The sequence below is a fragment of the Caloenas nicobarica genome, chromosome 3, assembly GCF_036013445.1.
Source record: "Caloenas nicobarica isolate bCalNic1 chromosome 3, bCalNic1.hap1, whole genome shotgun sequence".
In the NCBI taxonomy this organism is placed as follows: Eukaryota; Metazoa; Chordata; class Aves; order Columbiformes; family Columbidae; genus Caloenas; species Caloenas nicobarica.
Window position 1 is genome coordinate 82416385 of NC_088247.1, and position 26486 is coordinate 82442870.

The 26486-nt window shown below is 41.5% G+C and overlaps 1 protein-coding gene across 1 annotated transcript; it reads right to left on the reverse strand.

The window, feature by feature from the left end:
* Window positions 1-19499: 19499 nt before the first annotated feature.
* MAP1LC3C (microtubule associated protein 1 light chain 3 gamma) lies at window positions 19500-21264 on the reverse strand. Its single transcript, XM_065632274.1, has 4 exons — window positions 21207-21264; window positions 21068-21123; window positions 20822-20928; window positions 19500-19820 (listed from the first exon to the last, which is right to left on the reverse strand). The coding sequence occupies exons 1-4, from the start codon at window positions 21262-21264 to the stop codon at window positions 19610-19612; spliced, it is 432 nt and encodes a 143-aa protein (XP_065488346.1). The 3' UTR covers window positions 19500-19609.
* Window positions 21265-26486: the final 5222 nt, after the last annotated feature.

Below are 26486 nucleotides of genomic sequence, written 5' to 3' on the forward strand. Positions count from 1 at the left end.
CTCTACTGGCCCTGAAAGTTCTGCTTACATATGACTTCGAGTTATAAAAGAATATTCTTGGAAAACAGTTGAATTTCAGCAGGAGACCAAAGATGCAAGTTTATTCTCTACAGTGCTAAATGAACAAGTGATGCACAAGAATGCATCAGTCCAGTGAGTTATATGTCTAAGCCTCCATTGTCTGGAGTTACTTACAAAACTGCTTCTGCACTTGAGACGCATACCTAATGCTATCCTAATTTGGCTGTGGTTGAGATCGTCTGAACATTCCTCAGCTGTGCCTGCAGGAAAATGGGTACAAAAATGTTAAATCTCCCATGTTTATATTTGTTGTGAAATGTTGGCATTTCTTGCAATCAGCATTAATACTTGCGTTGGTTTTGTGGTTTTCTTATTTAAATGCCACTAATTTAAGTTTGGAAAACTTCAGTCTCCCATACGTGATACAGATTTCACATATGAATGTAAATATGTCTGTATGTGTGTTGGAGATGAAGAGGTTGAAATAACCTTACGAGTCTTGTATAATTCTTAACTATCTGTGGGTCAACCTCTAAACATTGCATATGTATAATTAACTGCTCCAGTGCTGCATTCCTGGACAACTACATGGATATGTAGGTACAAAAAGGTTTGCCAATGGTTTGTATAATGCCACAGAAGTCACATATACTGAACATATACTGAAGTTTAAACATCAAGAAAAATACTATAACTTAATATGAAGAAAACAAAGATGACTTTTGAAGTGATGTAAAGCAGTATGTTTTCATGTGTGTGTTAAGCTATTTCAAAGAAATTACTAGCCAGTGAGATCACTCAATTAGCTCTATTTGTGCTTTTCCAAAAATAGATGTGGAGATGTGCATTGAGAGGTCTATTCCAGTTGTGCTGCAGGAGACTCCTTTACTCATCACAGATCTCTTCTGAAAAAACACAGTACTTTTTTTGTTTGGTTTAGGTTTTCTTTGTTTGTTGTTTCAGGACAGATTAAATGTTTGGACTTCAGGACTGTGGGAAATCAGGCATCAGTTAGAGAGCCAGCTGTTCTTTAATCCAGGGATTGGACTGTATCCTGAGCAGTTGCAGCATCTGGGGACTTTGAATGTTGTTCAAACCTACCTTAGCTCTACCCATCAGGTTTGCCTAGAGCCTGGCTTGACTGGACCACAGATTCTGGCTCACAGAGTGACTGTGACAGATAGTGTGAGGCAAAATAAACCCTGAAAAGCATGGTAAGAACAACTGATTATTGGGGAGTGGTTTGGGGGTCTTTTTTGTTTGCATGCATGTGGACCCATTTTGTTAGGAAACAGTTAAATTTAGCAGATTTATTTTTTCAAACAAAACCTTGTTATTTTTAATTATTCCTTGTTTGAAATTCACAAGAAATTTTGCTTTGAGCAAGTAGCATTGAAGCTGGACATTTCAAAAATGTTTAGGAAAGGTGACATCTCTTTGAAAACAAGGTAGGTAAATGTTCAATGCATTCTAGCAATGTTATCTAGCACACATGACATATGAAGGAGAGATCTAGAAATGGACCTTTTGCCTCAGCTTGAGTACATGGTAAATGTCTGGCCTCATTAATCCAGACTGTTAGGTTAACCTTTGTTCTAAACTCCTTACACTGCATAAGAACATATCCTAGGCTACTGTTACATGGTTAATTTCATCAAGCAGATGTCTGCACTACTGCCAGAAAAGATTGGTCTTGTCTTTTCTCCTCCTCTCGAGTAGCCCACTGCCTTTTCCCTGCTGCTTTCCATGCCCTACCTCTAGAGCGCATATAGCAACCCTCTGAATCAGGCCAAAGACCCTTATCAGTCTGAAAACTAATACCAGGAAAACAAACAAACAAACAAGTCACTGCTCTTACAAGGAAGCAGGAATGTCCAAGGGTGTAAAGTTGCTAGGGCTGCCTCATTATGGAACACTGTAGATTTATATTGAACTGAATTGACCACATAACCATGCTCTCACGGATTCAGAGAAAATAGCACCTAGAGCTGAAGAGAGACCAGCTTATCAGGAAATAGGAGGAGCTACCATAAATCCCAAGTTCTGCATGAAGATCACTTATGATGTCTCTCTCAAAATTTTGCAGTTAAAGGAGGAGATGGATACCTGTCGTACATGGTACATCAGTAATCAGAACCCACAAAAAAAGATAAGGATACACATCTGCCAGCTTTGTTGAAAGTGCTTTCGCCACCAGCTCAGAGACCATCCTGGAATTGATATAGGTAGCTCCTTCCATTGTGGCTGAAGGTGCAGTAACACCATGAAGGATGGCATTCCAAATTGCCTGGGACAGACCTGGGTGTAAGAAGAGGGATGATGCTCTTGTCAGATGATTTGGATGCTTACCTGGGCAGAGAGGCTGGAGTTCTTCTCTGGCATGAAGTTTACATGTTTCATAGTAAATAGGTTGTGGTGAGAGTAAGAATAAACAGTAGATGTGAAGAAAATAGAAACTTATTTAAGTTCATACTGCCAAAGGCCTAGTGTGCATGAAAGCTTCCTTAACTTCAAACTGCACCTGAGACATTCTAAAATCCTTTGTATATAACATTTAAACTCAGTAAGATATTTTAAGGAAAAGCAGACATCCATCTTGAACGAGGGACTTAGATAAAGTTTTTGTGATTATTCCCCTCTGCACCAGCAAAACTGGCACTGGAGCAGGAAGAGAAACAACAATAGGTCAAAATGTTGTAGACATCAGCAGTTAAATTCAGAGATGTGTTTGACACTTTCTCATAATTAGTATGCACAAACCCAGCCTAATTCTATTATACTTTGAAGGTATGTCTTCCCTGCCTCTTAGGTAATCTGGGGTGGGAAAGCTCATTCCACGTCAGTTAGAATTTCTTTTAATTTGAGTCACTCTTTCTGTCGCAGCAACACACAACTGACATGTGTGATTTTATTTGTGCTATGTAGCCAAGTTAATGTTCTTATTACTCTGCTGTATATCCCACGACACCTTTGCAGGAGGGATGATTCATCTCAACAGGCTTAGCTAGTGAAACTCTTTAAATAACTATATGTGAAACATATGGTTCAAGACAGAAAACATTTTGAGAGTGGAATAAGGCCAGGAATAGCAGCTGTTGCTAATATAGTATAGTGATATTTGATGTCTCATAGAGGGCAAACCAAAGCAAATCTCAGTCTCCAAGAATCTTAGAGTTTACAGACTAGTAAAAAATACAGGGCTACAAAGCATACACTACTTTTAGGTTAAAACTGACTTGTGTTTTCTACCATGGCTCCATTAAAACATTTTGCTTTGTTAGCAGGGCATAGTTTCCATTTGTAGGCAGGCAGAGACAGCTGGGAGTTATCTAGAAGATTCAGAAAAGAGGAAAGCTGGCAGGGAGAAGCTGAGGTGTGTGACAGCAGATCAGCTTCAGGACTCGGAGGGCAGGGGTGTATTCTGCTGATTCGTTGCTGGGGCTTAGGTTGGAAGTCAGAGCAGGTGAGACTTGTATTTGTTCCACTCCAGCTACTCCAAGTTTTTGTGCCTGTCACTCCACTTTGGGGAATCCAGTGCCATCAGGGAGGGATACATGTTTGAAAGTAGCAAGAATATTATAAAGAGAAATCTGTAGGTAGGAACAAAACAGATGTTAAGGTGAACATGTGAGGAATTACAATTGTAGTTGAAGGGACTTTGTATTTGAGAGTGATGGACCAGAACTTCAAGGGAAAACCTGTTTCAGAGGTGTATTTTTTTCTGGTTCCACTTGTTCAAGGTGAAAATTCTCCCTGCATTGTTCCATTTTGTGTATCTTCTACATGACAGTATCTGTGAGATAACTAAGCTAGTTGAGTGGTCTTTTGTTGCATCATGAGCATCGAAGCATAGTACCTATTTTTTAATCCTTCCTTAGTTTTCCTTCTGTGCAAAGACGAGCTTCTCTATTTCAACTGATGGTGCTGTGGCTTGTGAGGAGTTCACACAATGCAACTGTAAGACTCAGCCGTGCTGAAACTGTCAGACAAAAAGGAACAGAGCACATGGCTGTGGCTGTGTGTGGACCTGTATGTTTAAAAGGTGATAATGAGCACAGCAGTGATAAGACCATGGAGACAGGATTGTCACAAATGGAAAAAGACTAGCTTTTCCCTTGGGCAGTTTATTTTTACTGGTTTTGTCTGAAAGAGAAATCATCTTAGACAAAAGTAACATGTTTTGTTCCTTGTATAAAATCAAAACTTGTACCATCTTCCACATTTGAGTAGCCACAGGCTGTTAAGTAGAAAAAAATAGAGCATCTCCCTTCAATTTTTCTGTCCAACCCATGTATTTTTCTATGCCATGTCAGTCCCAGTCTCTGCAGCTGGCATGGGAAAATGGAAACGTTAAATGACATATGCTCAGTTCTGGATGACCCCAAGGCCATCCTAACACATGAGGACAAACCATTCTTTGCTCTCTTAGCTTTCAGAAATAGGTGTATCTGGGCAGTAGGAGAGCGATAATCTCCCTCTGGGGCCACGACTGGAAGAGAATGCCAAGTCATACCTCAGATTACACCAACAGGATGCAAATGGTGGACCTATTGGACACAGCCAGCTGTGTGCTTGAACCCTTTCTGCTCTTTGACGTTGTATAATAATGTTGCATGTTGGCTCAAGAAAGGGAATGAAAGATACCATTAAAACTGTAGTGGATAGAGAGACCTTTATGAAAACAAGCAATTCAAGAATCCAAATAATTGCAGTAAAACTCTATTTATTTTTATTCTTCCATTTTTTTCTCCCTTCTTCCATCTCCTACTTCCATTTTCTTCTTGCTAGTTTTCACACAGATGTAAACATAATACCAGGTCTTCAACAGTAATGTTATCTTACCATAGAACAGCTGTAAGACTTCATTAACACTGAGGGTTTGAGCTAAAGATCACGTTTCAAATAACATCCAATCTTGACTTAAAAATTCACAGAGAGAGAAAATCCACTGGTGCTTTTAATAAATTGTTCATTACCTTCGCCAAATTAAAAAAAATCTCCCTTTGTATAGTCTTGCTCCATTTAGTTCCAATGGCTACCTACTGGACCTTGTTATATGTTTATCTGCTGGACTGAAGAACCCATTATCAATGCTTCCTGCTTAAATTATTAGGATTTTAAAATAGTTGTTTAGCCATCTATTATCCATGTCCTAGGCAAGGTAAATAAGCCAAGTTTCTTGAATCCCTGTCTTTATGTTTTGGATTTTTTTCCAACACTTGAGTCATTCTCTTGGCAGTTCTTTGAACTTACTCCAAGTTGCAACATCAGTCCTGAATTGTATGCATTAGACTGGATGCAGCAGGAGTCATTCCAGTGCCAGGTGCAGAAGTAAGATTAAAATTCTTTTTCCTGTACACATGTCCAAGGATTGCATTAGGCTTTTTTGATGAGTGGCAACACATGGTGCCTACCATAATATGATTATTCTCACGTTCCTCTACAAAATAAGGCCAAATATCATCTGCTGTAATTATAGCTGTAGTCAGACTTTATATGTGGCTGTTCCATTACCACTATATGTGCTTACATGCGCATCACCCACTAGCACTGACCTGCCCTTCACTTTTTATCACTGTTCTTTGAGACATCTGCAGGTTTTTATCAGTGATAAATTTATGGTGGGGGAGATTGAATTGTTTTTCTTCTAGATTATTAGTTAAAATACTGTGTTAAAAATAGCACAGGCCTAGAAACTCGGCTATACAGAACTAAGTTAGAAGTACAATTACTTGGTGATGATTTCCCAGTTTTCAAGAATTTTTTGAGATCTGCTTATGAACTAGTGTATTTTTCTAGCTCCTTTAGTCAAAATGCTGAGTAATTCCAAGGGAGACATTTGACAGATTAAGTGGAAGTCTTAACATGTTAATACCAATACCTGTTTAATCCTAAACTGGAATCTTATTCCAGTACTCTGATAGACAAAATATATTTTCAGTAAGCACATGTTAGCACCAATATTCATGTCCTTTTAAAGTCTCAGTTAATCGGGTCCTTGATGTGCCCTACCATTACTGGTATCAGGCTGAAAAGTGTGTATTTACCTTTGCTAATTTGTTTACTCTTTCAAAATACTGTCACAATATTACTTTTCAGTTAGTCTTTTTTGAGTTTTCAAGTGTCTTAAGTGTTATCAACAATGATTCTTTTATGGTCCAGCAATTGTTACTGCCATTTGACTCTTGGAAAGTCAGAGCTTCACTTCACAACTTCACTTCTTTAACAGGGTTATAATACTTGCCTTAATCATAGGATTCACTTGCATGAGTGGCCAAGTGATCAAAGACATTTCCCTGGTTGTACTGGCTCTGCTGACCTCATGGAGACAGCTGGATGGCAGACCTGGAGTTTGTCAGGTTATTTTCAAGAATTAACACTTTCAGTAGCAGCACGGATTTAAATCACCTCATGCCATTTTGAAACTACACCCATATACTTGCTTCAGCATAAACTTTTTGAAGGCAGACCTATAAAAGTAACAACATGAAAGTCAGGTAGCCTGTACATCTTTTGTGTGTGGTAAGTAGGTGATGTGTAAAGAAAAACTGGGTTTCGTTAACCTGTGTGTTTTCAACCTTGTGATTTTAAAGAGATTTTAGGCATCAGAGAGATGCACACACAGGCAAACGCACATAGCAACAAAACTTGACCCATAATGTCTTTATGACAAGTAACAGAGGATGAAATTCCTCTTAGAAATAGAAAGAGAAAAGTGGGGGGAAAAGGTTATGAAATATAATGTAGTTGAAGTACTAGGCAGGTACCGAACCAGAGACCAGACAGAGGATTGTAGAGGTCTAAGGCGACAGTGGAAGAGGTTGATTTTTTGATAAAACTGCTGAAAAACATTTAAATAATCTGCACTCTTCCTGAATTCACTCCCTGTCTGTTGCCCTATAAAATATTAACAGTCTTGTACATCTCAGCTATTGTTACTCTGATTGCCATTGCGTTGTGTTTCTTTTTAAATATTTTTAGAATCCAGACAGAGAGGTTGCATATTTCAGATGAAGCACAGTATGGGGTGGTGTGCAGAGTCTGGAAAGCCCATTTCTAATACATAAGTAATCTGTGGAACATGGGCATTAACATTCTGTTTTACAGATGTTTTGTCAGTTTGGCATAGCAAGGCTGGACGTGACAGTAGGAATTGAGTTCATGGTGTCACAGTCCTTTTCTCAGGTACCTTCCTCAACTTTTCCTCCACTTATATACACATGCAGAAGCATTTAAGTGGCAATCGTGACAGAGGGGCACTGTTGCAAATGAAAAATATAGTATAGCTGCACATGGTAGTGCCACCAAAATAGAAAGCGTAACAGAGGCAGGAAAGGAAAAACAGTGGTGCTAGAGCAGCTAAGCCTCTCTGTCCCCAGCGTTGAAGTTTCAGTGTGGTGGGGCTTGACTGATGCCTGTCAGTATTCAATAAGATTTCCTGGAACAAATCAGCCCTTGTGCTATGGTAATCTGTTGAGCTCACCTTTTTCTTCAGAGAAAAAAATATAATATAAGAAGATCCCATATGCCCTCCACAGTTCTGCATCCCCATCATTGTGATTACACAAGTGTGTGCAGTTCAGTAGTATCATCTAAGGACTTTCACTACCAAGAAATATGTTTTCATGTCTAAGGAACAAAGATGTTTTAATAGAAAAACATAGAGTCGAAGGAAACAAGGACTGGGAAAGGGCCTTCAAAAATCTTCCCCTTGCCTCATAGTGGGATTAATTTAGACTCATCTTCCAGAGATGGACACTCCACAACTTTCCAGGCAGGTCATCACAGCATTTCACTACCTTTTTCATTAGAAAGTTTTCCTAGCTTTTTCTTGCTGTAACTTAAGCCCATTACCTCTTGTAATAGCCAATGTAATCAAGAGGAAAAGATTCCTCCTACTTTTCAAAGCGCCTTTCGTTTGTGAGGAATATCATGTGCCTTTTGCAGCCTTTTCTTCTTGAGGCTAAACCACCTCAGTTCTTCCACCTTCTGTCATAGGTCAGAGTCTAAATTTCTGCTCATTGTCATTGCTCTCTGAATTCTCAGCTAGTTCATACTCTTCTTGGAGTGCAGTGCCTAAACTACACACAATATTACAGTTAAAGCCCTGCCATCGTTGAATGCAGCAGAAGGCTTATTTTACATGTCTTGCAGTCTCTGCTCCTGTTTAGAAATCCCAGTGTGGTGTTTGCTTTTTTCACAACAGCATGATTGTGTTGACTCATGCTTAGCTTGTGATTCAGTATATCCCATGAACTCCTTTAAAAAGAAATGCCACCAGCCATTTGCTTTCCATCCTGTAGTTGTGCAGCTGATTATTTCTGTCCAAATGAAGGATTCTGCATTTATCCCTCTTGATTAGTGCCCAGGCAGTGATGAGAGCCCTCTTCACCCTTCCTGTAAAATCTTTGCCAAGATTTTTTATGTTTCTTATTGCAAAAACCACAAAATACACAGGACTAGTTATTACATGGATTTTTTTTGCTTTTGGATTTATGTCTTTATTTGTTTAGAAAGCATAGGGAACAAGGGTGTTAGATGAGCACCAACTCAATTAGCAAATACTTCATATGCAGACAAGGAGATAAGAAAAGAAACTTCTCAATGGTAAACTCCATAAATTCTCATTTGTTTAACCAAAGATTAAACCCAGATGTGAAGCAAACAGTGTTAAGAAGGAAAAGGCTGGAGCTGACATTGATTAAACCTTTGTAAAGTTCCATGATGTCAAGCAGATGATTACAATTTTAGTCAGAAGATCTCCAGCATTGTATAGGTTTCCTTTGCGTTCTCTTGCAATGCAATCACAACTTCTGGTGCAAAGCAATCAAGAATTTAATTACAAAGAAAATATCTCTTTCCAATATTTTGTAAAAATAGGTCTTTATAAAGTACTTATCTCACATTTAAGAACCAAAATTAAATAGACAGATATTCAGAAATTTATTCTGGAGCCAAAAAGGGTACTGAACACTCCTGAGAATATGATGGAAATAAGAAAACGTGTGTAAATAAAAATATAATTAAGTGTGATTCTGAGCACGTTATTTATATCACTAATTCTTTTACTGGTAGACATAATTATTCAGGTGTAGTAGCAACTATGATATAAGATGCTATGCTGATTAGATTTAGCATGTTCACTTCAAACCCCACAAAGCACCAGCATTTGTTCTGACCTCACTTCTACAGTTTTGGAATCACTGTTCAACTATTCTCTATTTAAAATTAGTAAAACAGAAACTAAGCCAGATTAGTTAATTGGAAAGACACTTGTATTTTGAGCACTGAGATCTGTCTGAGCCTTCAGTTCTGGCCTGCTGTAGATGTTTTTTGTTAATCATCCGTTTTCTTTCCTCTAGTGTCCCAGAACTAGGCCAAGAATAACTTTGAAGCACCTATTTTTACTGTTTGCATAATCTAGCATTGCTCACAAACATCTCAAACAGTTATTGATTAAGGTTGTGTTGCAGACTCCAGTGTAGCATTAACTTTGATAACTACATAAATACAACAAACAGTACTCACGGGCCTAGTCGAAGGGTCAGAAAATACCAGTGTAGAGAAAAATCCTGGCCTGTCCAAAGGATTTTATTTTCAGATGTCCTGAACATAGGTGCTGTCCCTGCTATTTTCTTTATAGTACTAATCTCACAAAAAAACCCAAATGTTTGTTAACAGATTTCCAGAAGGGTAGGGCCGACAACAAAATGAGAAGATATACACATACAGCCTAAAAGATTCAGTTTGCAGCATGACTGTCTTTATCAACTTCAGTTTGACTGCAACACCCTCCAAAGAGTTTACCAGTAATAACCAACTGAGCTTCACAGTACATGCAGACACAAGTTATGTTGCACTCCTGCTCCTCTGTTTAAAAACATACTGAAGGCAACCTTCATTTAGTATTTTCTTTCTTCAGTAAAATTCTGCTGAGAGTCATAGATAAATCCGCTGATGGGCAAAGTAATTCTCAAAACTATTTTTTGTGAGTCTATAAAATTGTCTAATTGCTTGGTGCTGGCTGTGGCTCTTCCTAGTTTGCATTTGCCAAAGTGCTTTCAAAGAAACTATTCAAACCTTCCCTAGTACTGCAATTTAAGCTTTGGCTCTAGTTACATAGAAAAGATGGAGCAGGACAGAGTTTCTGTATCTCTGTATAAGTACAAGGAGAACTAAGAGGTAATTACTTATTAAAGAAATATTTAATTTAGCTACCAAACAGTGGACTGCCTCATCAAGTAAATAATTATAAACAAGCAGCCAGGATGTGTGGTTTCTGCTGCACACAGACCTTGGGATGGATTTTTCCTGTAACTGTGTTTCAGCTATTCATCCTCATTCTCCTCTGTCCTACTTTGTGATAAGAAGTGTTGAAGGGTACCTTGAAGCGCAGTCTCACGGCACTTTTGATAACAAGAGCCTTGCACAATTACCATGTATAACTTTCTTCCCTCTTTCTCCCTTTCTTTTAGAAACTGTGTAATTTTGGCTATTCCCCTTCCCCTCACATGAGGCTGTGTTTCAGCAGTATACAGTGTATGTATGCATGTAGGTTTTGTGTGTTTCATAAATGAAGTACTTTGGAAACAGTTGTGGAAGGAGCCTGGTGTAGGAGCAGGGGAGCTTACCACTAGAATCTTCTACCAGAGTTTTTCTGGAATCACCAAATGAGGTAGTCATTTAATCACTCAATAGACAAGTTAGACAGGAAATGCAAGAAGTCAAGACTAACTTTGAGACAGACTTATTCCTCCAAATGAGAACCCAAAAATATTTCTTTGGCTCTGAGTACTAAGCCCTAATCGTAAAGCCACCACTCTTTCAAGACATGCTTTATGATAAAAGAAAGCTCTGAAAAAGGCATCATGGCCTCAGACTGCAGGAGCTCTGCTGACTTGTTTACTGGACTTTTGGAGAGACATTTTGATAAAGTACATCTTTTCTAAGTGCTCACCTTCTCCAGTTTCTCATTTCTTGTTCTCTTTGAAAATACATGTAGGATGTCCACTTTGCAAACTACTGTTGACCAGCTCTGGATCTTACGCATGCAAAATATTATAAGTTATTATAGATTTATTTCTTCCATGTGCTGGCAAACTGCTCACTCCTGCATTCCATGCTCTGCTTTTTGTAATGTGACATATAGGTACTATAGCTTGTTATGCAGTACTGCAGTTAACAAATCGTTCACTAGTAAAAGATCATAAAACATAGCCTGACCAAAAGTGTGTGGATCTCATTTATATGTGACCAAACCACATCCAGAAAACCCCACAAAACACAAAATTTCCTATGCTGAGAATTGGCAGAAAGCTCCACCTCATTTTAAAATGAGGAAACATCTGGAATAGAATAACCCTTGTTTTGGCTTTTCTGTGTTTCCCAAATGCCTGCCATACATACTGCAAATTTTTATGGCTGTCACACAGGTGTAACTGTTAGTCAACAAGCATTTATTTAATTCATCTTTTCCCTCATATAAGTTGAGATTTGGATTTTTGCTCCTGACAAACCAGCATAAATGACATTAATCTGATGTGGAAATAATATAGTAGTTTGAATTGGGAAACAAGATACTTGGCAAAACCATATTTTGAGGAAAACTTTCCAGAAAATTAAACGTAAAACCTTTCATGTCTACTGCAGTGCTTGACCTTTCCTTCTTCTCTCCACCTCCTGTGGATAAGTGCTTCCTCTCATCAACTGTAACATGGTAGCTTTAGCTCTGCAGCCTTTATGGCTCCAGGCAGTAATTTCAGTGCATGCTCCAACTTCTACTGGAATTGCTTCATTTACTCTATAGGGTTTTGCCTAACTGGAGTCTCTCACAGGTCTTGCAGTTGGATAGTTATTTTCGGAAACGAAAGGTAGGCTGGGGTCTCGTTCGGGAGCTGGGTTCAAACCGCTTAGCCACACTCCTCTGCTGTCACTCCGGGCTTTACCTACAAAGGTCCTAGCTTCTAGCTGCAGAAAGTTAATTATCTGTGCTGGGATCAGGGAGGCAGGAGCTACTGGGAGTGCACAGTGTGGAGTGAATGGCCCAGCCTTTTCAGGGAGAAAAGAGAATCATAGCAGGGTCTCTCCCACTCTTTATCCACTGATTTATAAAGGATGCTCCTCTGTGAAGTATGTGATGGTAATCTTGCTCAACACTTGCCTAATGGGCCAGCTGCCTTACATGTCAGAGCCAAAGGAACCTTCCTGCAGACCCATATCATCTTCAAGATCTAGCAGTTCCCCCACTCCGCTTCTTGTAACATTCCCCCTCTGCACCAACCCTTTCCTGGAGATTGTCACCTCTCAGCAGCCTGCCACTGAGTGAGCCCATGTGAGGCATCCTCCTCCTTCTGTGGCAAAATCAGCTGGATGAGCCGGGGCATGATATTAAGCTGCTACATTAACCTACCTTGCTGGGCCTGTGGCAAAAATAGTTGACACTGATGAGCAAGGCTAAAACACACAACTGTTCTTCAGCCACCTCAAGGAGGCATGTGACGCTTTTTCTGCCTCAACCAAGTTCATTGGAGGAGGGAGCTACTTAACTATTAATAGTAGTAACAGCCTCAACCATCCCATTTAAACTGCTGCTCCAGACCTGACTTAGAAGCCTCGGAGAGACTGAGGCATATCCAAATTTTGTGGCTCCGACATAGGCTGAATTACAACAACAGAACAGCTGTGATTTCTCATACAAGTTTGTTACATGGCAACTAAGGGCATATTATTTATAGTTCTGAGCAATCTTGGAATCTATACCCAGGTTCTGCAAACACAGAAGGCCTGTTCCCTTTCCAAAAAAAAAAAAAAAAAAAAAGAATGGGAACAAAAGTCAGTGAGCAGGAGGAAGGCTGGGAAGAGTTGAGGGTTAAACCAAATTCAGCTGCCTCCTAGGAAAATGCAGTATTTCTCTTGCGGCCTCTCTTGACAGTTTTGACAGGTTTATAACAGAGCCAATATAGTTTTGAATAACAAAATTATCTTCATAACCCCTGCAATGCTTGGGTTGCCCTGACAGTCTAGACAGTACAGATGTGTCTGCACTAAGCTGGTGATCCTGCCCTCACCTGTAGCACAGCAGCTGTTTTTCCTATTGATGGCCCTTTTATTATGTTGGTGACTAATGCATCAAGCTGATGGAAAATGAGTTACTCTTCCTCAGCCAGTCAGCCTCCAAATATGCAGCTCAAATTGCTATCTGACTTTAAATTTTTTACCACAGATGCAGCATTTTAAGGGAGGAAGGTCAGACAGAGACCATACTCATATCTATCGCTTGACATTAAGTTTTTAAGTTCTCAGAGGAAGGGCCAAGTTGTCTTCTGAAGTAGTGCCAGCACCAAGAATAGAATTTCTTTACTTGCCATGTCTTCCTTTCAGCACCCTCCTGTGTGTTTTTTTTCCACTGACAGAGTTCACTTTTTATTCAGGAAATGGATATATCCACCCTCCATCTGTGAGCATGTGTGTGCATGTTTTCTTTCTCATAACTTCTCTTTGTGAGCTAATGCATGTAATAGTTGCCTTAGTGAGGTCATACTGAGGCTCAGGCTTTCCAGTCAGTCACAGGCAGGCTTGTGAGGAATATGTGGCTGCAGCTGCTTTGGGTGGAAGCACTGATACGCGTGCTTAACCCCCTGTCCTACTCCAACCCCTCTCCTCACCCACTGGTTTACTGTCCTAAAGATTTCTGTGCAAATCCATCTGGCAGGCCATAAAGTCTTGGCTCTATTCTTGAGAACGGGAAATAATTTTGGGTCTACCAGGGATCTATTGATCAATGGCAGATGAACCTGGTTCTTTTTGTATCATCTCACAGATAGTGCAATCGATAGCCTTCTCACCTTTCTGATGTATAACAGGCTAGGGCTGAAGGTCTGATTAGCATCCAGACCATGTCATTACACACAAAAGCAAAGCCAGATCTTGGCGTATTTGCATAAATAAACACCACCAGCCAAGCCCACCCTGCCACAAATCATAAGCAGCCTCATAAAGGTCCTTTATAGTCCCTGCTGGCCATGATGTAAGTGTTGAGCAGCCCCTCCTCAGTCCCTGCCTGCTCTGGAAACTCCATGTGCTCCCACAGGTCTGTTGCACAGGGGGGAAAGGACAGAGCTGCTTTTCAGGCTCTGGCATAGATACTTGCTATATGGTCTTCAAAACCCACCTGGACCACACTGCTACAGTTATGTGCCATAGGAGCATTACAGTCACAAGCAAGGCATCAGGTGGAAAACAAGAGGCAGGGAATTATATGATAATGGCTTTCTGAAGGTGAGCTTTAATGGCATCGGCCACCTTCTTTAAAATTATATTTGTGTTCCTCCAAACTAGGGTCAGACTGTTATTTATTATAGGACCTAACTGCCTTTGCATGTTGTGGACTGTATAGGAACAAGTAGCAGATACCTAAGAAACTTGTGCTCTTAAGAAGCAACCTAAAAACATCAGGGAAAAATGTGGGTACAGCTACCATTATGAAGTATCTTAGGAAATCTAAAGAAACTAAACACATATCTATAGGCAGAACTACTTTTTTTTTTTTTTTTTCTCCTAAAACTTGACAGGGTGATTCAAAACTGTATGAAAAGTATGGGATATTTTAAAATGCAGGATAGTTGTCTGGAAGTCTTTCTGGAACATTGATCCTTAAGGGAAGTTTGTGTGCACCGTTAGAAGTTTTGTACATAGGTTGCACTGTAACATATATGAAATCACATTTCTTAACCACCTTTCAAGGATTCCTTGAAAGTTTTCCATAGAAGCCCTCACCCTCTCCCCTTCTATTTCATAGTCCATAAGTTAAAAACCAGTGTTCTAAAAATAGTTTCTCTCCTGGTTAGGTCTTTCGTTTTTTCTCCCCGTAGTTCCCATAGGGGCTTTCTTGAAAGGGGAATACAGCCGTGCCTTTTGATACTGAAGGTTATGTTCTATTCTGTTAATTCATTTGACCTTCTTACTTTCCTGTATCTTATATACACAAAAAACTTCATTTGAAGAGGAGGATACACTTAGTGCATTTAACAGTGCATCTGTAATATTTTTACCCTGAAGCTACCACCATCTGGAAGTAGTTAACACAGGAAAACAACAAGAAGCCCATATAAGTTCACAAGATGTTGCCTACAGTACTTGAACAAGAAGATTAGTATTCTCATTCATTCATTTATTTATTCTACCCACAGACAACATTAAGTAATTTTAAAATCCAAACAGTTTGGAAAGCTCCTGCTGTTGCTTATGTGCTAAAGCCCAGCTGAGGTTATCATATTTGCCTTGCAGCAACAAACGACAATTTGCTCACCATAAAGCATTATACACAGTTCGTAGCTGTGTTTGTATATGGCTGTAGGACATCAGCTGTGGTAAGGAAAGTACAGACAGCTGAATCTATAGTCTTAGCAGGCCCAGAAAAAAAAAAAAAGTTGATTTCTACCCACTTGAAATTCAAATGCATTGGTAAGATTCCCCCCGCCTCCGCCCCCAGACCCAAGGGCTTATGGGTGTTGTTTTTTCCTGGTGGTGTGGGTTTTGTTGTTGTTTTGGGTTTGTTTGGGGTTTTTTTGTTTGTTTTTTAACCTGCTAATGTATTCTTCTCCAGTTGCCCTTACAAGCATTTAGAGTGCACAGAGCCCACAGCATGTGCCTCAGGAGTGAAGTTTGTTCAGGTCTTTGAAAACAAGAAAACTATCCTGTTCCCAGAGCAGTGGCTGTGCAGGCATACATTGCAGACATGAATCACAGAATGTTAGGGATTGGAAGGGACCTCAAAAGATCATCTAGTCCAATCCCCCTGACAGAGCAGGAACACCTAGGTGAGGTTACACAGGAAGGCGTCCAGGCAGGTTTTGAATGTCTCCAGAGAAGGAGACTCCACAACCTCCCCGGGCAGCCTGTTCCAGTGTTCTGTCACCCTCACTGAGAAGAAGTTTCTTCTCACATTTAAGTGGAACCTCTTGTGTTCCAGCTTGAACCCATTACCCCTTGTCTTACTGTTGGTTGTCACCGAGAAGAGCCTGGCTCCATCCTCGTGACACCCACCCTTTATATATTTATAAACATTAATGAGGTCACCCCTCATTCTCCTCTTCTCCAAGCTAAAGAGACCCAGCTCCCTCAGCCTTTCCTCATAAGGGAGATGCTCCACTCCCTTCATCATCTTTGTGGCCCTGCACTGGACTCTCTCCAGCAGTTCCCTATCCTTCTTGAACTGAGGGGCCCAGAACTGGACACAATATTCCAGATGAGGTCTCACCAGGGCAGAGTAGAGGGGAAGGAGAACCTCTCTCGACCTACTAACCACCCCCCTTCTAATACACCCCAGGATGCCATTGGCCTTCTTGGCCACAAGGGCACAGTGCTGGCTCATGGTCATCCTGCTGTCCACCAGGACCCCCAGGTCCCTTTCCCCTACACTGCTCTCTAATAGGTCGAGCATGTTTCATTAAGATATCATTTTTGTACAGCAAGGTTGCAGCCTCAGATTTTAGCTGCTTTTTTATTTCCCTTTTAATAACTCCAGCAGTTTCTGTAGTTATTGACATTAGAGCTTTTTTACTACCTTGGTGAAATTATAAAAAAGGGTTTAATGTTTCTCTCTGTATTATTCCACTTGGCTACATTACAGGTCACAACTCTCCCAGTACTCTAGTTTACACAACACTCAAAAAAACAACAAAAACAAAAACAAAAACAAAAAACCCAACAAAAACAAAAACCCACACAAACAAAAAAGCCAACCAACCAAACACACACACACAAAAAAATCCAAACCAAACAAACCCTCAATGGCAATTTCATCCCTCATGCCACACTTATGTTCATTGTCCTTTTGGTTTGATTAGTTTTGTAATTGAAGATGAGACACTGCTTGACTTTACAAGGGTCTGAGTGCTGTAGACCAAGAGTTACTTCTGCAGAGCACATACATACATAAGTACTTTGAAGCCAGAGCACTAAGTACCTTCCAGGATTTAGCTGGTAGTTTGCAGCAGAAACAGAAGTGTCCTCAGAATGCTTTCTTTAGTGGATATTTTGGATATTAAAGTGCACTAATCCATATCACAATTCAGAAAAGAAGATACTTTCACAAACAAGTGGCATCTTTATCTTCCCTTTTTACATTGGGGATATGCTGGAAAGAACTATAAAATTTACTTACCAGAGCACAGTGTCCTTTGTTGCAAAAAGTATGTACCTGTCTCTGATCAACAGGTATTTGCTCAAGCAAATATTAGCACTTCAAACAGCAGCTACATTGGAAGCAGCTGCAGTTATCTCAGTTGCTTAATGTCAGTCAGAGCAAAGTTTTTCTGCTTACTTCTTTTCTAAACCTTGTTCCCTGTACTTCAAGGCAACAGGTTGAATCCAAAACTTCTAGTCACACCAAAGCAACTCCACCAGAAGGATAACTGATTTATTTGGGCACCTAACTCCTAGTTTATTATTTTAAGTCTTTTTGAAAATTGCCTTTGATGGTTAATCCTATCTGTTTTAACACCTGGTAGAAGGGCACGTCTGTTACTGTTACCCAATGATGAAGCTTTCTCAGCTCACAGGACTTCTCTCTAGGGTCAGCAGGCCAGTTTCAACAGGTTTATAATGGTGGTCCTTACCTGCAAGTGACCTTCTCCTTGTGTAACTTTTGTGGCTGGATCTGTGACTCAGCCTGTTAAACACCATAGCCTAATGTCAATAAATGCTGAAGGGTTCACCACTTACACCTTAGCCACTACATTACAAACCAAAGAAAGTTGGCTGCCAGACATAAAATTGCTCCAGCCAAGAATCTGTAGTGCTTTTCTCTTCATGCACCAGGTATCACACAAGACAGGAAGACAGAGGAGCCAGTGAAGCAAAATATTAGCCCAGTTCTTAGACCAGCAAGAGAGCTTGAACATAGACATCCCCTTGCTCCTCCACCCCCAGGTTCCCACAGCTGTTCAACATTGCCTATGGTGCTCCTGCCAAACAGGTGTCTCTGCCTCCCCAAGGGCTACTAACAAATGACTATTTGAGTTCAACTTGTGCAATGGAAACTGTTTCCATTACAAGCATAAATTAAATCTTTCCAAGCAACAGATTCTGGAATCCCAACGCTCATAAGTTTTCATAACCTATACTGACTTAGCCTTAGCCTTTCCAGTGAGTCGGTCAGGTCAATGATTTCTTTGTTCCTCAGCTCAAGAAACATGAGTTGGCAAAGACCACCTTCACTAAGGAAGGTACCCTCTTCTAAACCCCCTCGCTTGAAGCCAGGCCTGCTCAGAGCTTTAAGTTCAAGGGATTATTAGTGCAACAAAACCACTGCAAGAAAGCTTACACACACATTCCTTCCTTATGCATAATTTACATACTGTCAACACTTCTTGCTTTGCAGTCTAGTAATTCCTACATTAATCATTCTGCAAATCAGTTTAGTACTGAACAGAAGAATTTGACCATCCTAAGCTGGTATTGCCAGACAGTGATTAATTAACTGCACACTGTGACAGATTTTTAAATGACCTGGTGTTTTAAGTTGATTATGCACAATCAGAACACTTATAGCTTTCCAACACATTCCTCACATATAAGGAGACCAAGAAAGTTAGCTTGAGCTTTAGTTCAGATTAAGCCTCATGTCAAGCTTTCCTTCAATACTTTTTTAGGAACCAAGTCTGTATGTTAGATGAATCAGCATCTCACTTAATGACAGTTTTGACATTTTCCAAAGACACTGTTATATATGGCTCTGTCCATCCTTGAAAGAAGTCTCACTGAAGTTATTCAGGGGAACTGACCTGCAGGTGCCTGTAAGGGACAGGTATGACTATCTACAGAGACCAAACTAGCAGAATTCAGTAGTAAGAACAGACACTTGAACTCTTAAACTACAGTTCAAGTCATGCTATCTCTATTCAGGTTATGATGACTAGCAATCAGTTTGGCTTATTTAAACAAATAGCCATCTATATCAGATAGTGTTTTCTGTAACAGCTGACAGTAGTTTATCCAGGTGTTAAAATTAACGCTGTATTTGAACCCTGCTCTCGCACTAGTACAGTCTGCTTAGTCTTTTATCTCAGATATCTAGTATAATGAAACATTTGTATGTATGTTTTTACTCCTATGTGACCTAAGCTTTGTTATTCCATTCAAACCTTCAGAGTGGCTGTGCAAGCCATTTAAGAGGCACTGAGCTCAAATTCCCAGAAATATTCTAGGACCTTCTCCTAGACAGACTTTTACAGTCTTTCCCCAGATTAAAACTAACATTCCACTCAATACTTAAAAGCTTCTTTATTTTAGTATTACTTAGGCTTTAAGGACACCTTAAAGATCATTTACATTAAGACTGATATTGCAAAAAAGTGAAGGTGCAGTTCCAAAAAACCCCATCGTGTCTTCAAATATAAAAATATATATCCAACTTATTATATAGGAAAAGTGTACCACCATTTCTGCCTTAAGCTGGTCCTGCCAGCTTTTGGGTCATAACTCCCCACTACACAGCTCAAGAGCTCATTGGAAGGAGCGTCTCCAAGGTTCATGTCACAGGCATGATTCATAAAAAACTGCTTCACAGCAGCACATGGACCCAGCTTTAAGTTTCTTGAAGACATTCTATAGTTTTTCCTTGAGCGGTGGGTAAAAAGCATCCAAACATCTCTTGGGAAGCATATGTCATATACACAAAGCCATCTTCATCTTTGTAGTCCCTGTACACTTCTGCCATTGTCAAGGACATACTGGCTAGGCTTTTGTTGTTCACCAGCAGGTAGAAAGCTTGTGTAGCAGTTAGAGCCATCCTGCTTCTAATTGAAGAAAGGAAAAATAGAGGATTAAGCATTAGCAAATTTAAGAGGGTTTCAACTTCAGTCTATAAAATACACCAAGCAGAGCAGTTGCATGAGCTATGTACAAGAAATGCTCTGTAAAGTCATTATGTGGTTTAACATCATCAGCAGGAAGTTAACTGTATGTTCGGAAGCTGAAAGTCTTGTGCTTGGAGGAAAAACTTACATTGTTAGACCATGAGTGCTACTAAGCCTGGGCTTTGAGTTCCCAGTTACCAGGGAGAAGTGCTGAGTAGAAACCAAAAGCTCCTGCAGTACAGCTGTAGTCAAGGATTCCAGCATGCTCTGTCGCACTTATTTTAGTCTACCTTCAAAAGCGTCCTTCTCAGAGACATTACATATGAGGATCAGGATTAAGTTGTCCAAGAGCCAAAAGCATCTTTTACAGAAGTTAACATCTAGAAAGATCTTTTCCATACTTTAGAGTGTGTGCTGGAAAGCACATACCTTTCATACTTTGTCAGACAACATCACTAAATGCTTTGAGAGACTTCTTCCCTGTAGTGTTTTACAAAGAATAATTTAAAAGCACATTTCATGCCACTCACACCTAAGACTTGCTTTAAACTTCAGCAAATTTAGCAAAGTGCTGTAAGAGAGCAAGGCAGTAACAGCTACAAGCAGAACAGAACCACAAAGCTCCAGTAACAAGTTCATCAAGCAGGAAGAAAGCAGAACAGGAATCTGATATAGTCTTCACTCACTATGGTTAGGAGAAAGAGAGAAGACTTTATGAATCCAGAAAGCATAGATCACATTTTTCCCCTAAACATATCTGAGAAAGCATCTATTGATTTTCTTTAAGTATTTGTAAGAGAGAGAGAAGCCTTTACTAATACCTTTATCCCCCTCCCCACCACAGAAAGCAAGGTGTTCTAGCACAGCACTAGAAAATACCAGCTTGGAGAACGGCAGCAAGCCCCAGCTCCAGCACAGCCCCACAGGTGCTTGCTGCCTACCTGATGATGGTGATGAACTGTGTCATGGTCAGCTCCTCGGGAACAAGAAATTTGGTTTTGTCCAAGAGAGGAAGGTATTTCTCTTTATGGTATCTTTCAACAATCACCTGTTTTAATTAAGAGTCACACTTAGCGAAACCTAAAACATCCAGGTCCCTTCCCCCATCCCCTTCCACACTTTAGAGAGGTCCCCAACACTTCTTTTAAACAACTGCAACAACCTCGGATAACAAAACAGAGATTTACCGGGATTTTTGTTGGGAACTTCGCCCGGATTCCTGCTACTTCTTCCAGCCGGGTGGCTGCGCAGGAGAGAGGAGAAGCGTTACGCGTGCGCGCAGCCCGCCGCGGCCGCGCAACCCCGCCGCGCACCCGCCGCCCCTACCGAAACTCTTCCTCAGCTTGAACGGCCTGGCCGCCTGCGCCCCGGGCATCGCCTGCATCCTCCCGCCGCGATGCCGCTGATGCTGCCGGGGCCGCCCCCGCCCCGCGCCTCTTATGGGGCCGGCGCAGGCCCCGCCCCGGCCCGGACTGCCGTGCCTGGTGCTGCGGGCAGCGCCCGCCCCGCTCGGCGGCTGCTGGCGAAGGGCGGCCCCGCCGCGCTCCGGGCGGTCCTGCCTCCCCCCTCGCACCTTTTCCACTCCCGCCGTCAACCGGGAGCAAAGGGAACGTGAAATGTGCTGCTGGTGAGCCTGCTTCTAGCCTGCCCTAGCAGCATCCTTCTGCTCCTTGCTTTCTTTGGTATATATTACTCAAATTGTGAGATATTTTGCAGACAAGACGCTATAATACTTTGTGAGAGGTCTTTGACAACCCTACAGGGTGGCTGAAGGGACAAGGCTTGATTCAAGCTGAAGGCTGGACTGTCTCCATCAGTCTTCCCTCTCCAGATGGCCAGTCCAAAAGGGTAGCTACCTTCTTCATACTTACAAACTGCTTTCAAACTATTTCCTTGCTTTTAGAAAAACAAAACCGAACCAAACCTGACATTTTTCATATCCTTAGGCTACCAGATTGCTTATTGTCTGAGTGACTTGGGAGGTGAGTTTAACTCTGTCTCTAAAGCATGGTCATGATTTTAAGGGTTTCCAAAGCAGACTTCAGGTCCATCTATTTGCCAAATATCACAAGACAGGTTCCCTGCCTTTTTGAATTGCTTGTTCACCTGCTTTTACTTCAGCTGCCAGGATGGCTTCACAGCCAGACATGGCTCAGCGAGGAGTAAAGTTAACTCAAGGCTGGTTATTGTGTACATTATTCATCTTAGTGGATGGCTGGAATAGATCCCCATTACTCATTTGCTTTGCTTATGCCTTTAAACTATAGTTGTTTTCATTTTATTTGATCTACCAGGCTACAGGCAACTGGAAGTTCCTAAGGTTTATGAGTTATGGTTTGAGAGTTATGACTTTGGCTGCTTTTTCAAGGCAAAATTATTGACTGTGACCTACAATAATTTTGAAAAGGAACATCTTTATTATAGTGTATGTGTGCATTACGTATGCATATGTCACGATTTTCAACCAGCCTTTGCAGAACACGGTTTCCAGTGGCTGAAGTCCTCAGTGCTGCTGAGCTATCCTTTTCTCTTGATCTGGAAGCGATGAGCTTTAGTCACAGCACAAGCTCCCTCATGTGGCACTACGAATTTAATTGCTCAGAGAAGACAAGATTTTTGTTCTGAGAAGTTAATGAGCAAGAGCTCTGAACTTGGAGAGGGGACTTGAGCCTACTCTGGAATGGTTTGGATACAGCTTCTCCTCATGAGCAGACCTCTGCATCAGGGCAGGTAAACTCAGGAGTTTGCTGACAGAGCTGGGTCTAACTTCAGTTCGAGTAGAGGTGCAATGACAGACTGGGGAAGCATGAATGGAAGAGGAAGTGTGCAACAGAAGTGGCATGATACCATAACTGGGCAGGAACAACCCCAAGTTCCAGTACAAGTTGGGGAACAACCTGTTAGAGAGCAGTGTAGCGGAAAGGGACCTGGGGGTCCTGGTGGACAGCAGGATGACCATGAGCCAGCACTGTGCCCTTGTGGCCAAGAAGGCCAATGGCATCCTGGGGTGTATTAGAAGGGGGGTGGTTAGTACGTCAAGAGAGGTTCTCCTTCCCCTCTCCTCTGCCCTGGTGAGACCTCATCTGGAATATTGTGTCCCGTTCTGGGCCCCTCAGTTCAAGAAGGACAGGGAACTGCTGGAGACAGTCCAGCGCAGGGCCACAAAGATGATGAAGGGAGTGGAGCATCTCCCTTATGAGGAGAGGGCAAGGAAGCTGGATCTCTTTAGCTTGGAGAAGAGGAGACTGAGGGGTGACCTCATTAATGTTTATAAATATGTAAAGGGTGAGTGTCAGGAGGATGGAGCCAGGCTCTTGTCGGTGACAATCAGTGATAGGACAAGGGGCAATGGGTACAAACTGGAACACAGGAGGTTCCACTTAAATATGAGAGGAAACTTCTTCACAGTGAGGGTGACAGACACTGGAACAGGCTGCCCGGGGAGGTTGTGGAGTCTCCTTCTCTGGAGACATTCAAAACCTGCCTGGACACATTCCTGTGTAACCTCACCTAGGTGTTCCTGCTCCGTCAGGGGGATTGGACTAGATGATCTTTTGAGGTCCCTTCCAATCCCTAACATTCTGTGATTCTGTGATAACTCAGTCTTAAACAATTGTTTAAGAAGATGAAGGAGCAGAAGAATAACTAGAAGGGTAAATAAACAGTGTAGACCTACATACAGCACAGGGACAAAGCTGTGGGAGGTAGAAGGATGTGTGGAGATCATAGAGTGCGTCTTTGAAATTGTAGCTACTGTGTGGCTTTACAAATCTGTTCCACACACCCCTGCTGATTTCTGCCCAGTACATCCAGTAGAAAGATCTGTGATCCACTGTGTGCAGACAAGAGGGAGCCAGCTGCATCAGGGCTTTGCTTTCTGTGTCACCTCTCACTGCATATGAAGTACGAAAGCATAGCTCCATACAGACATCAGTGGCCCAGCTTCCAGAGATAAGTGATTTCTTTTCGTAACCATAAGCGCCCACAGCAGCTGCTAGTAAGAAAAATGTATGCCTAGTGTCAAGGGGAGCCAAAGAAGAACGCCCTGGTGATCAGTGAACCTGGTGATCAGTTGCAGCTCTAACTTCTGTGGGAGCTAAGGGTGAGCACAGACTCAGACTCTAGTTAACATGTGCTAATGACCAATGTAATGTTTCGCTCTCTGCAGGCAGAGAGAATGAGAGGTCTAGTGTGTGACTACATAGCACCTCTGCTCGCTTTTGCATTGAAATACCCAGTTTCAGACCCAAATGTGGAATTTGTACCTTCTTCTCTCCTTTCCCTTGTAAGTTTTTCTTGCATGCACATTATTAATGAACTGTGAGAGCAGTTTTGTGTAGAGAATGCAGTATGCAGAGGATCTTACTGAAACAGAAACAGTACGACCAAAGGGTATCATTACTCTATTTTTACCTGTTCGAGTGTCCAAATACTACTACGCTCATAGGAGTCCTGTAAGTCCCTGAACATTAATGCACAAGCTTGGAGTAGCATATCTTATTTACTCCAGTTTCATTGCAATGCTCATAGCCTCTGCCAAATTTTCAGGTTTGTAGCTGTGTAACTGAATTCTGATATATCTGTTGGCCATATACTGAAGTGATCCCAGCTTTGTGGTCCTAATCATATACAGAGTCTGGCTCAAACAAAGCATAAAAGCAAAGAAACAGCGTGTCCTTCACATTGGCCCATTCCACATGAAGACATTAAAAAACTTATAGCCTCAAGGTGTTTTAGTCAGGGATTGACTTTCCCTGTACAGGAGGGTGCAGGGTGTCTGAAATTTCAGGATATTGTAGAGTTTCTAGTTTCAGTAGAAATGAGGGAGCTCCTGTGAAAGACAGAATTATAGTATGAAGAGAGTCTGAAACAAGCTGTTAGGGACTTTTTGGTAAAGGACGAACTGGTTTGTCCCAGAAGTATGGCTGAAGTCTGAATAAACGATACTGTCGCAGGGGAGAAGTGAGTCAGCTGATGACTGACCAAACAATTGAGGGCTTTGCTTCCACACCAAGTGAGGGGGCGCTTCTTTCCTAGACTTTCTCCTTGAGCTTTGTGAATTCTCCTCTGTTCCTTCCTGCTCTGAAGGAAAAGGTTTGAGTTACATTTCTGTAGCATGTATGACAGTTTGAATGACATTATCTGTGATCTGCTATGGCTTGGGTTGGTTGTAATAAGCTCTGTAACTACAAGAACAACAACAAAAAGGTGTAAAAGACACTGAGGTTTTTGCATCAGTGTATTAGAGTCTCTTCCTCCCCTCTGCAAGTGCTTTTGAACATTCAGATGTGTAACAGAGGCACCATGACATACTCAAAAGTAGGCATCTGCTTTTTTCCAAGTGCTGTTAGATGAACAGCACTGCTTTCAGGTGGATCTGTGAGCTATTGTGCCTACATTAACCAGAGCGCCAAGAGGCTCTGATCGAACTGCTTGAGTAGCATATGGGAGTCCTATGAGGTTCTAGCCAAGATTTCACCTGTGGTAGGAAGAACACAGCTAAAATCCAGTAGCTGCATTACATTCTGCCTTCAGAAGCCTTCCCGGTGCCCTCTGGTGAGCGCGTACTCTCATGGTTAAAAGCCCTGTGGGGTTTAAGAAATAGGAGTTATCAGAGAGCTCTGACTTGGGGAACTGAAGCCGTGGTAGTTTAACCACCTGGCTGCCCACCCCTCCTCGTAGCTGGAGGCTGCCTCCTCAGCAGGCACAGCTTGTGCCAGTGCCTGAGAGCCGATCCCCTGCTTGGTTAACACACAGGACAGTGGCCAAGGGCAGGCAAGGCTTCAGCACTTGTCCTCGCCTGCCACCAAGGCAGTAACATCCAGCACATCCATGGGCTGGGGGCAGCAACCTTTTGAACTGCCAAAGCTTTATCTGCCGGAGCTCAGGAGGCAGGGCTCTCAGCATGAAGCCAGGCTGGAGCTTGTTAGCCTGTTCTGCCAAGCCAGCTGAACAGTGCAATGCCTGATGAAGGCAAATCCAAGGGTCAGACGTAGCTGAGAGAAAAACTCAATAAATGTAAAAATGTGAATGGCATTAGTAGGGATTTGTGTTCCAATGGAGGAGACTTGCCCCACTGTTACATGGCGAAAAGCACTCTAGTACGCCAGAAACTGAGATTAGCTTTTCTTCATCAATCAGTATGCAGGTGCTACTGAGTTAATTCCAGCATAGCAAAATTTGGATGGCAAATGTGGCTTCGCTCTGGCTATAAATTCTATTCAGCAGTTAATAATCCTGAACACAAGTGGATATGTAAGCAAGGGAGGCTGAGGGATTAAGTACAGAAGGCACAAACCAGTTATGTGTAGACTAACAATTTAAATATGAATGATACAGTACCAGAGGGACCGAGATTTATTTGTTTATTTATTTCAGCAGCCTAACTGAATAGGAAGAGAAACTGCAGCATGATGTTCTAAGGAAAAAATGTGACTTGGCAATTGAAGACATCTGTTGCACTGACAAAGCCTATGAAGTTCTACAGTATTATGTATAATTATCTTAAATATGAGCTTTCATGACGGTTGTCTGCAAGTGAAAATAAAATAGTCAAGTTGAGAGGGATTTTAAAAGCCCTCAAGTAGTCACACTCAGCCAATTTAA